Source organism: Macaca mulatta, chromosome 9 (genome assembly GCF_049350105.2).
Source record: "Macaca mulatta isolate MMU2019108-1 chromosome 9, T2T-MMU8v2.0, whole genome shotgun sequence".
In the NCBI taxonomy this organism is placed as follows: domain Eukaryota; kingdom Metazoa; phylum Chordata; class Mammalia; order Primates; family Cercopithecidae; genus Macaca; species Macaca mulatta.
The window spans coordinates 51,002,862-51,016,050 of NC_133414.1; the positions used below are offsets into that span (position 1 = coordinate 51,002,862).

The 13,189-nt window shown below is 32.9% G+C and overlaps 1 protein-coding gene across 1 annotated transcript in view; it reads right to left on the reverse strand.

Moving 5' to 3' along the window:
- Positions 1 to 1,281: 1,281 nt before the first annotated feature.
- Positions 1,282 to 13,189, reverse strand: part of LOC144331425 (ankyrin repeat domain-containing protein 30B-like) — a 132,621-nt gene continuing 120,713 nt past the window's right edge. Inside the window, exons 41-44 of the mRNA XM_077947955.1 lie at positions 6,285 to 6,498; positions 4,786 to 4,969; positions 2,791 to 3,708; positions 1,282 to 1,392 (exon numbers count right to left, since the gene is read on the reverse strand). Coding sequence (XP_077804081.1) covers positions 1,282 to 1,392; positions 2,791 to 3,708; positions 4,786 to 4,969; positions 6,285 to 6,498 — 1,427 coding nt within the window. The remainder of the gene's footprint in view (positions 1,393 to 2,790; positions 3,709 to 4,785; positions 4,970 to 6,284; positions 6,499 to 13,189) is intronic.

The window sequence follows — 13,189 nt, forward strand, 5'->3', positions numbered from 1 at the left end:
TGTGTCCATCAAGTCTGAATAAATGAGGACAGATGAACAAAAACTGAAAATGGAGGAAAAGCATGAGGAAGGCAGAGAGATGAGGAAACCGGCCCAATTAAGTAAATATAAAATCCAGTGGCAGAGAAATAAAAACATAGGTCCACACAATAACTTGTAAGTGAATGCTTATAGCAGCATTATTCATAATAGCCAAAAGGAGAAGCAGTCTAAAGATCTATCAACTGATGAATGAATAGCTGCTGTAGCCATGCAATAGAGTATTATTGGACAGTAAATAAAAATGAAATACTGATATGTACTACAAAATAGATGAACCTTAAAAACACTACGCTAAGTAAGAGAAGCTGCTCATTAAACACTACAAATTGTATGATTCCATTTCTATGAAATGTTCAGAACGGGAAAATCTATAAAGACAAAAATTAGATGATGGTTGCCTAGGACTGGGGAAGGTGGAGAAACACAGGAGTGAGTGGTGGTGATGACTAAGACATACGAAGTTTCTCTTTAGGGCGATGAAAATGTTCTGAAAATGATTGTGATGATGGGTATACAACATTGTGAATATATTAAGAGACATTGAGTTGTACAATTTAAATGTGTGAACTGTATGATACGTGAATTTTTTTCCCAATAAATTTCCTTTTTAAACATCCAATGGCAGTATCAAGATAATTTCCTTTATTTTCTATTTTGAATATGCCTACTACACATGATCTAAATATGTATATGTTTATACAATATAATTAAAAAGAAAAAATAAAAGAATTGCCTAGCTATTCAAATATTGTGTATATTAACCTAAACATTTGCATTTTGGAGAGTAGTATGATGTCCTTGGCATCCATTCACAAAAGTGGAGCTAAGAAATAAGATAATTTTCTGGAATATTCCATTACACATTCTTCTCTGATTAAATATGGCTTGCCTCACCATGGCAACATAAATCACTGAAAAATACTGTTTATCTGAAGAATAGTCTCTCAACTTGTGGGATAAACAATGTATAATTCTTAATCTTCTTAAGGGTAAATATTATGAAAAAATATGTAATTATAAGAAAAACATTGCAGAATGATAGCCACAGTTTTTAAAATAAGCATATTATAAATAGAATTGTAATAAAACTAATTATAATGAACATATAAAAGAAGTCTTCCCATGGAAATTAATATCATAAAACAATTTATATTATTTAACCAGCTATAGATTCACTGTTGGCATGTTACATTTAATACATACTTGACTTTTGACTTGAAATCATTTCTTCATTAAATCCTATATCTCATCTTTGAGATTAATGTGATAATTGGTGTAAGTTCTAGTGAGGTCTGACACACACTGTTTATTGAGATCAGCCAATCGTTTTTGAAGTTGTTTCACAATGACCTGACAAGACATATTTGTTATTGATTTTGTAAATTATCTTATCAAATTAACAATATTTACTTTTAAAAAAGAATCCCCAAATATATTGATTCAGCTTATTTTCTTCATTTGTACACATTGCTGCTTATTACTGAATCCACTCAAGGACAAAAGAAGGTGTTATCTTCCTGCCAAACTGGTAGTCTCTTACTAGACACCAGATTCATCCCACTAGTCATTTGTCCCCTAATGAATCGATAATGCTTCACAACCTACTGAAGTCTCAAAAAAAAAAAAAAAAAAAAAAAAAAAGTTGGGGCAGGACTAGTGGTGGCAAATTCTACACAGTGGAATGCTTTCTTTCTTCTGTATTAGAAGCACAAATCAACATCAAAGTTCCTCACATATTCAATCACCTGTTGAAATTTTTCCAATAGATTTCTATCTCAGAATAAAACTATTTTTATTTTAAAGCCTTTAGAGACCCTAGGTAACCTGCTCTCCACATCTCTCCTGACCTCAGCTGCTATGTTTCTCTTCTCTACTCGCTTATTTTGTACTATACATGAACCTTGCCACCCCACATGAATTGTAAAATGGGGATCCAATGCAAAGCTAATGAATCACAGATAGCTACAATGACCTTTCTCTGGGACATGATAGTCTTTGAGCTTTGAAATATAAATTATGAGCAAATTATTTGTAACAATATTCAAAATAAGTTATAAATACCAGTGGGGTGATTAAATCAAATTTGATATTGTAAAATTCACTACATTTGTCCTAAGGTATTATTTAATAAAATGCAGATGTCTTTAAAAAATTGAGAGGTTATAACAATACATAATTTGAGATTCAAATATGTTCAGATTTAAGTCAAATTGACATAAATGAAAATAAAATTATATCAACTAAAATATACAAAAAGCTACTGAAAAAAAGTATTATTACAAGATGCAGAAATGTACACTTCAAAATATACTTCAAATACACTTCAGTTCCTCTGGAAAATTTATAATTAATTGTCAAAGTAGATTGCTGAACTGAATCTTAATTTCAAAATACTAATTGCTGATATGAGCATTCCCATTTATCTGCTTCAATGTGGTCATAAAATGTGGCGACAAAGAGACATTAAAACCTTTATTTCAACAGTAAAACCCAATGTCATTAATGTTCATCTATTAAAAATCTTAAACTTAAAATTTCATCAGTGACACAGTGTCTTTACTCAAAGTGTAAGGTCTCTCTCAGCTTTAACTTTCATTTGGTGGAGATGAGGTATGTTTCTAAGCTGACATAGTAAGTATATTTATCATCTGTTTATATTCTACTAGATTCAGCATTTAACCAACGCCAAATATGCTTTAAATTTTCTTTCAGGAAGGTTGACAAGTATTTATATTTTTTGATACTTACTTCTCTTTCTTCTTTCTCTTTTTCATATTTATATATACAGTCTTTTAAATGGTTAATGTAATTAAATATCTCCTCATTTTTCTCTTTTAGGGGATGATGTTGCATTTTCCTCTTAAGAAGCTGAATATTAATTGTTATCTTGCTTTTGTTATCAGCTTTCTTATGTGCATGAATTAATTGCTGTCGAAGCCACAGATTTTTGCTTTGTAGTTGAAATAATTTCTGCTCCAGAGACTCCTGCTGTTCATTGTGTATGTTCACATTATCTTGTTCATTTTGATACATGTGTTCAGCTTTCTTCATTTGATACTGTGTTTCATCTCGCTCTCTTTGTGCATGTTCTGAAACCAATGTATTTTCCCTCAGAGCATCTCCTGCATAATTGAGATTAATTTTTAGGCTTTTGGATTTCCTTTGAGCTTCAGCAAGTGGTTGATGGAGCACCTTATTGTTATATATTGTATTATTCACATCAACATTAATTTTGCCTTGCAGAGAAGCATCTCCTGCAATGTGGAAAGCAAGTCCTTGGCTTTTTCTTGATGTCACAATTTGATCACGGTCTTGTACAGCAGAAGCCAGTCTAGGATGGTATGATTCAATTTCTCTCTCCCGTATTTCTTTGTCTTGTTTTTCCTTCAATTTAGAAGTGAGCATTGTGTTCTCAGCCATCAGAACTTTAAGCTGCCTGCTATATTGAGATGCCATTTTTGTTAATGATTCCTCTTTCAGTTTTAGAGTCATTTGAAGTTCAGCATTCTTTTCTTTTAAAATCTTAATGTCCTTAAAGTATTTATTTTCCTTTTCCTGGTGTTGGTGTTTTAGTTTGGCTATTTCCAGTTTTAGCATGGCAATTTCCTTTTTCAACATGCGATTTTCATGTAGGAGATAATTTTCATTTTCATGAGTGTGAGAAACCTAAATAAAACAAAATAAACTTTTAGCTAGCAGTCAAAATGGCATAACATAGTTCCTCTGAAACTAAAGAATAACTTGTACATTTATACAATGAAAGAGTTTTTATAAGTAGGTATCAGTTGAAGAACCATTGAATCAAAACTTCAAATGCTATAGAGCATAAATTCCCCAAAGTTCAAACATTTATTTGAAGACAATGAATTCATGAAAGTACAAAATAAATGACTAGAGAATTTTTAAGAGCCTCAGAATTGAAAAAAAAAAAAAAATGTTCCCTGAATTACAACAAACTCAACAGCATAAAATTAAAGATTAATCAATTTGACTGCCTACAAAAACTGGGTTTACACTCTGATGTCTAACTTATACAAGATCCCATACTAAGAGCCTTAGTGCTGCATATATTTAGACAGATAAAATTTCCCAAAGTTCTTTCAGGTCCTTTTTCCTGAGAATATTCTCTAGATATTCTATTTTTTAAAAATATATAGTTAATTTTAAGAATTATATTTATGAATTTTTGATAAATTGAGACATTGTAACAAGCACTTTTAGTTATCACAATTCTGAAAGGAAAAGATTAAAAATATAAACAAGTTGTAGGATTTTCTCCCAGTCTTATGAGTCTACATCCAGGACCTCTCCACCAAATCTCAGTTAATTCTACTGAGTAAATATGTAAATATAAAAGAAGTCTTCAATTTCAAAAACAAAAGAAAGATGATAAAATCTAGAGAGCCCTACATAGAAAACCATGCGCTTGTTTACTATGACAATAACTTTTGCTTCCTCTTCATAATGTTTGAGTCAGTATTAAATGTTAACTATGTTGCTAGGAAAAAACTACGTACTAATAAATTATCACTAAGTATATGGTAGGGATAATCATTGTTTTCAAAAGCTATTTGTACTGAAATAAGATACTACATGGATGTCATAATTTATAACAAATAACCGTAGCTACAAAAGTGATAATTTTAAGATAACATTTTTGTCTGATTTAGACCTGAATAATTCATACTAAATCAGAGGGAAATAAAGTTAGAAATATAAAATTTTTATCAGAGATTGATTTACCTGACTCAAATTACTTCTTACACTCTTCACTTCCATATCTTGTATTCTGAGAGCCTGTTCAAGTTCTTGTTTCACTTCTAACTCTTTCCTATGTTGCTCTTCAATTCTTCCTAATTCTTTCCTAATTTTTTCATTTAATATATTGGCGTTTCTTCTCTTCTCTTCTTCTTGGTTTGAAGTCAATCTGCCATTAAACATACTTATCTTAAAATTCATTTTGTTAGAAAATAGAATTCACTGTGAGATACATTTATTACTACATTGGTTTATTATTCCAATAAAATTCCTATATTCTTGAATTTTTTTTTTCTTTCTAGTTCTCAGGTATTTATTACTCGAACCTCTTCCGAATGACATACATACTTGAAAAATAGTGAGGAAAGAACATCTTCTAGTTAGAAAGTTTCTCATACTATTAACGACTGTTTCTGTAACTAGCAATGACTGTTATGGAAAAGAATACTGGAAGCTATCCAGCAAATTCATAAGTTGAAAATTACTTTTTAAAAATCTTACACAGTCAAAATTACTCCTCAATGAGGACAGATCATTTAGAGTTAACTGATTAAAGTGACTGATTAAAGTTAACTGGTTAGTTTTTATGAACAATTTACTGATTTATTAGACATAAATATTCATACTTATAAAATATGGCAAGTATCCCTAAAAATAATTTTAATATTAAAATCTCAGATTAGGTTAAATAGTCTAATATCTGTTATCCCATATATCTTTTGCTTCTTTTTTGAGTAACGCTTTAAATGTATCTTGTTGATTATTATATATTTTATCAACAAATTTTAAATCTCTTTTATCACAAGACAGAATATAATACTTAAAGAATAAAAATAATATGCATTTAACATAGAACTCTGAATTAATTTTATTTATGTAGGAGAGCAAGAGATGTTGAATAAACTAATAAATTATTCTGTATTTTCTCTACATTCCATGCACATTAAACGTGTATAATTAAAAGAAGTTGATTTTGGGGGAGAAAAGAATGGCCATTTCACACTCTGTTTGTTGAGCTGTAAATGAATATAAATTTTCTTGAGAATAATTTAGAAGCAACGAACAAATAACTTCTTAAAAACTTCTTATAATTTAGCCAAATATTTTTATATTGAAGAATTTATTCCAAGTCAATAATTAGAAAGGTAGAAAAATATTTGCATGCAGTTATGCCTTGCATCACTTATAATACAGAAATTTAAAAATCAAAAAAATTAATTTGTTAAGTAAGTTAAGTAAGGATTTCCAAATAATGGCCTTCTATATAGCCATTAAAATTGTGATTTAAATAAATATGCATTTAATTATCAGCAGAAATATTCACATTTAAGAACTTGTATTATTTAAAAGAATTTGACACTCTACAAGACAGAGATTTTTTTCTCCAGTTAAACCTCAGAAGGTAAGTCAGCTATTACAAAAAGTATCCTACATAATTTTAGTATAAATAGTTGAAATATTCATTTAAAACTAGGATGTCATACCTCACACTGCAGAGCTCTTGTTCCCATTTAACTGTTTGATTCTCTAACTGTGAGTTTATTTCTTTTGTTTCTGATAGTTCCTTTTTTAGTACACAAAACTTATTTTTCATTCGTTCAATTTTTGCTGTAAGTTTTTCACAGTGATCTTTTTTAAGTTCCCTTGCTCTTTTACAAGAAGGAACTGCATCCAAGCTTTTTGATAGGCTAGTTGAATCTGTCTCAAGGAGGAGATAGAAATAAAATATATTAGTACTTTTGGGATATAAAGGGCTGCATATGTTAACAATCACTTATACACTGAACTACTGAGGGAAACTCACCCCTGATAATTCACATGGGTTCTTTTCTATTTCCCTAAGTGTCAGTTGGTCTGAGAAATAAAGGGAAAGAGTACAAAGAGAGAAATTTTAAAGCTGGGTGTCTGGGGGAGGCATCACATGTCAGCAGGTTCCGTGATGCTCCCTGAGCCGTAAAACCAGCAAGTTCTTCTTAGCGATTTTCAAAAGGGAGTGTACAAATAGGGTGTGGGTTACAAAGATCACATGCTTCACAAGGTAATAAAATATCACAAAGCAAATGGAGGCAGAGTGAGATCACAGGACAGGCTGAAATTAAAATTGCTAATGAAGTTTCGGGTACACATTGTCATTGATAATATCTTATCAGGAGACAGCATTTGAGAGGAGACAATTGGTCTGACCAAAATTTATTAGGTGGGAATTCCCTTGTCCTAATAAGCCTGGGAGCGCTATGGGAGACCAGGACTTATTTCATCCCTTTCTCTATGACCATAAAAGACAGCCGCCCACAAAGTGGCCATTTTAGAGGCCTCCCCTCAGGGACGCATTCTCTTTCTCAGGGTTGTTCCTTGCTGAGAAAAAGAATTCAGTGATAGGTCTCCTATTTGCTTTTGAAAGAAGAGAAATATGGCTCTCTTCTGCCCGGCTCTCCAGCAGTCACAGTTTAAGGTTATCTTCCTTGTCCCCTGAACATTGCTGTTATCCTGTTCTTTTTTCAAGGTGCCCAGATTTCATATTGTTCAAACACACATGCTCTGCAAACAATTTGTGCAGTTAATGCAATCATCACAGGGTCCTGAGGCGACATACATCCTCCTCAGCTTATGAAGATGATGGGATTAAGAGATCAAAGTAAAGACAGGCATAGGAAATCACAAGGGTATTGATTGAGGAAGTGATAAGTGTCCATGAAATCTTCACAATTTATGTTCAGAGACTGCAGTAAAGACAGGCATAAGAAATTATAAAAGTATTAATTTGGGGAACTAATAAATGTCCATGAAATCTTCACAATTTATGTTCTTCTGCCTTGGCTTCAGCTGGTCCCTCTGTTTGGGGTCCCTGACTTCCTGCAACACCGAACAAATATATATTGATTGGCTACCATGTGGAAGGCATTATACTAAGCTCTGCAGATTAAACAGAAAAAAACAAAACAAAACAAAAAAAAACCTCTCCTCTTGTTTCGCTTAAAATATACTGAAAAGCAAAGCCCCAGAAAAGTGGCAATTATAAATTCAGATAGATACTTTAAGAAAACAGATTGCTAAGAATAAGATATATACTAGGCCCGTGGAAAATTCCCCTGAGGAATGTACGGTTACACTGTGGAAAGAAGATTGGAAAGGAAGCAGCTGAGCAAAGGGGGAAGAAAAGCATTTTATCCAGTGTATGGCATGTGCTGAAGCTCTAGAGTAGTCTGTCTCCAGCCAAGAGAGAACAACGGGTATTGATTTTTCTTCTTAGCTGAAATAACTAAAAATAAAACACACGAAATGCATTAAACATTTTTTTTAGACACTGAACATTAGGCAAAGAAGACGAAAATCCCTGAAAAACAGAAAAAAAAAAAAGGGAAACAAACCTTATGAATGTTTCAGCTTCCTGCCTTGACAGAGATTCCAAGACATAACACAGGAAAAAAAAACTGAAGTGGAACCTACCAGACTCTCTTGGTTACAGTGATGAAGCTTAGAGTCTGGTAAAACCAAAGCAGAGAGACATTACAGAACAAAGCACTAAGGAGGAGAGAGATATAGAAGCAACAGCAAGAAACCCCTGGAAACCCCCTCCCAGTATTTAGCAAAATAATAAAGATTGCATGTGAGCCAGAAAACTACCTAAGACCAAGCTGTCATTCTCAGCAAACTCTCACAAGAACAGAAAACCAAACACCACATGTTCTCACTCATAGGTGGGAACTGAACAATGAGATCACTTGGACTCAGGAAGGGGAACATCATACACTGGGGCCTATCATGGGGAGTGGGGACGGGGGAGGGATTGCATTGGGAGTTATACCTGATGTAAACAATGAGTTGATGGGTGCTGACGAGTTGATGAGCGTAGCACGCCAACATGGCACAAGTACACATATGTAACAAACCTGCACGTTATGCACATGTACCCTAAAACTTAAAGTATGATAATAAAAAAAAAATTTTAAAAATAAAATTAAAAAAAAGACCAAGCTGGGTCGGAGAGGGGGACTTGTAAATTTAGAGAAAATCACACCTGGTGCTCACATAGTGGCAAGAAGAGTATCTATTTTTATAGATTTATCTGGAAGACTCAGACTTCACAGGAAAATGAATAGTCAGAAAGGCCTTTCCTCAGGTGTGGGGAGTTAGCTCATACTATAAAAAGCAAAAATGAAAAGGATCAAGTTGTTTATAAGTAACTCAACTCTATTTTACAATAAAAATCAATAAGATAAGTAGAGCAATAGAAGATACTTTCAAAAACTAAATTGCACTTGTATAGATACAAGTTACAATGCCAGAGATGAAAGCTACACTGAGTAGATATGAGCATAGATTGATTTGCCATCACGAAAGAAAAGATTCACAAATTTCAGACACTAGAGAACTACAAGCAAACTCCCAGCAGGTAATATATAAGTCCCCAAACAGATAGGAGGAGAAACAGAATAAAACATTTGAGGAAAAATTGGTTAAACATATTCTAAACTTAATGAAAGCTACAATCCCACAGATCCAGCCTGGAATCTGGCTGGAAGTGAAGAAATGAAAATATACAATTGTAATTTCTTATACCATCTATGATATGATATAATATTACTTGAAGGTGGGTTGTGATGAGGTAAATCCATACACTACAAATCCTAAAAAACCACTAAGACAGCAAAGCAAAGTTATACCTAATAACGAAATAAACTTATACCACAAAAAGATATGACTAAATCATAAAGAAATATAAAACTAGACCAATAACTAAAAAAGTTATACCTCTATATATATATATATACATATAAAACTAAATCATAAAAATTACTAAACTAGTCTGAAGGAAGCAGATAAAGAACAAAAGCAAAACAAAGAAGATCTGGGACTAATAGAAATCAAACAGCATGATGACAGACAACTTTTATCATATCAATAATTACATAATAAATTAAACTAGTCTAAAAACCACTGTTCAAAGGCAGATTGTTAGAATGGATAGAAAAGTAAGATCTATCTGTATAATGCCTATAATAAATAAACTTTAAATATAAAGACAAAAATTGGTTAAGGATGAAACAAGATATACCACACTACCACTTGACAAAAGAAGGTTGAGGAAGAGTGGTTGTATTAATACCAAAGTACATTTCATAGCAAAACTATTACCAGCAATAAACAAACTCATTTTATAGTGACAAAGAGTTCACTTAATCAAGAAAACATAACAGTCCTAAATATTTCTGTACATAATAACATAAATGCTTCAAAATACATGATACAAAAATAGAACTGCAAAAGAAATGGACAAATGCCCAAGTATAGTCTAAAATTTCTAAACCCCTTACTCAAGTGGTAGAATAAGGAGGCAGAAAATCAGTAAGAATATGATAGACAACACCATTCTTTTGAAGTACTCAAAGACTATATTCTAGATCATATCTTAATAAAAGGATCAAGAAGGTTTTAAGTCATACAAAACACGTTACCTGACCCCAAAGCAATCAAATTAAAAATCAATAATAAAAATGTACCTGGAACAACTCAACCATTGCAAATTAAGTAACATACATCCAAATAACCCTGGGTCGGTTCAAAAAATAATAAAAAGGAAAATTAGAAAGTATTTTGAACTAACTTCAAATGAAAACGCAACACATTAGATATTGCAAAATGCATCTACAACAGCACTTAAATAAAAATTTTCGGTACGAATGTCTATATTAGAAGACTCTCAAATAAATAATTTTGACTTTTACCTTAAGAAACTAAAAAAAGAAGAAGAAGAAGAAAGTAAACTCAGTGGAAGCAGAGGACAGGAAATGATAAATATCTGTATTGGTTTGAATGTTTTACTCCTTGCAATTTTCATACGCTAAAATCAAATCATAGAGATAGGAGTTTTTGGATGTAATTAGGTCATGAGGGCCAACCCTTCATAAAAGGATTTAAGCTCTGATAGAAATAACCCCAGCAAGCCTCTTTAGCCTTTCTGCCATGTGAGGACACAGGGGAAAAGAATGTATCGATGAATCATGAAGTGGTACCTCTTCAGGCATCAAATCTGATGAGACCTTGATCTTGAAGTGTGCAGCTTCCAAAATTGTGAGAATTCAATTTATGTTGCTGATAAGCTCCCAACTATAGATTTTTAAAATAATAGGCAAAGAGAACTAAAACATCAGAGATGGAACTAATAAAACACAAAAATGATAGAAAACTTGAACAATACCAAACACTTTGAAAGGATCAATAAAAGCAAAAGTCTACCTAGCCAAACTAGCTCTTGAAAAGAAAAAGCTACAAATTACCGACTTTGAAAATGAGTTAATGTGACATTATTTCAGATTCTACAGATACTTAAAAATACAAGGTAATAATATAAAATTTATGTGAATAAACATGACAACTTAGAAAAGATTGACAAATTCATTGAAATGTGAAAATTACCATCTGATATTTGACAAAACTGAAAAAAAGCAATGGGGAAAGAATTCCCTATTTAATAAATGGTGTTGAGAAAGCTGGTTGGTCATATGCAGAAAACTGAAACTCGACCCCTTCCTTACACCTTATACAAAAATTAACTCAAGACACATTAAAGACTAAAACATAAGATCTAAAACCATAAAAAGCCTAGAAGACAACCTAGGCAATACCATTCAGGACATAGGCATGGGCAAAGACTTCATGACTAAAACACTAAAAGCAATGGCAACAAAAGCCAACATTGACAAATGGGACTAAATTAACCTAAAGAGCTTCGGCACAGCAAAAGAAACTAGCATCAAAATGAACAAGCAACCTACAGAATGGGAGAAAATTTTTGCAATCTATCCATCTGACACAGGGCTAATATCCAGAATCTACAAGAACTTGAACAAATTTATGAGAAAAAAAGAAACAACCCCATCAAAAAGTGTGCAAAGGATATGAACAGATACTTCTCAAAAGAAGACATTCGTGCAGCCAAGAGACACATGAAAAAATGCTCATTATCACTGGTCATCATAAAAATGCAAATCAAAACCACAATGAGATGCCATCTCACGCCAGTTGAATGGTGATCATTAAAAAGTCAGGAAACAACAGATGCTGGAGAGGATATGGAGAAATAGGAACACTTTTACACTGTTGGTGGGAGTGAAAATTAGTTCAACCATTGTGGAAGACAGTGTGGCGATTCCTCAAGGATCTAGGACTAGAAATACCATTTGACCCAGCAATCCCATTACTGGTTATATATCCAAAGGATTATAAATCATTCTACTATAAAGACAAATGCACACGTATGTTTATTGGGGCACTATTCACAATAGCAAAGACTTGGAACCAACCCAAATGTCCATCAATGATAGACTGGATAAAGAAAATATGGCACATATAGACCACAAAACACTATGCAGCCATAAAACAGAATATGAATTCATGTCCTTTGCAGGGACATGTATGAAGCTAGAAACCATCATTCTCAGCAAACTAACACAAGAACAGAAAACCAAACACCACTTATTCTCACTCATAAGTGGAAGTTGAACAATGAGAACATATGGACACAGAGAGGGGAACATCACACACCAGGGCCTGTTGGGGGGTGAGGGGCTAGGGGAGGGGTAGCATTAGGAGAAATACCTAATGTAGATAATGGTTTGATGAGTACAGCAAACTACCATGGAATGTGTATACATATGTAACAAACCTGCACATTCTGCACAGGTAACCTAGAACTTAAAGTATAATATAAGAAAATCTTTTTAACTAGGAATGACAGGATATTGATTCTGGCAAAGGTTCAGAGGAAATATTTATGGAAAAGATCAAACTCTCTTTTGCCAAAATATAAATGATGTCAACAACAGGAAAATAAAATCTAGGCAGTAGTAAAAAAAATACAATATCTGAAGAAAAAATAGATAGCCTGCATTGCCCGAAATATATAAAAGATTAAGCTATAGTTAAAAATCTTCCGAGAGTGAAAAGTCCAGGCCAAGATTCCTACACTGGTGAGTTCTACCAAATATTTTAGACAAAAAAAAGAGATATAATTTTAAACAAACTCTACCCCTAAAATTAAAAATTATGATATAGTTTGGATGTGTGTCCCCACCAAAACCTCCCATTGAAATGTAATCCCCAATGTTGGAAGTAAAGCTTCGTGAGAGGTGAATGCATCATGAGGAAAGATTTCTCACAATTTAGTACCATGCCTTTGGTGCTGTACTCATAATAGTGATTCTCATGAAAATTGGTCATTTAAATGTGCATGGCACCTCCCACCTCTCTCTCTTGCTCCTGCTCCAGCCATATGATGTGCAAGTTCTTCTTCAGGTTCCACCATAATTGTAAGCTTCCACAGGCCTCCCCAGAAGCAGAGCCCCATGTTATGCTTCCTGTACAACCTGTAGAACTGTGAGCCAATGAA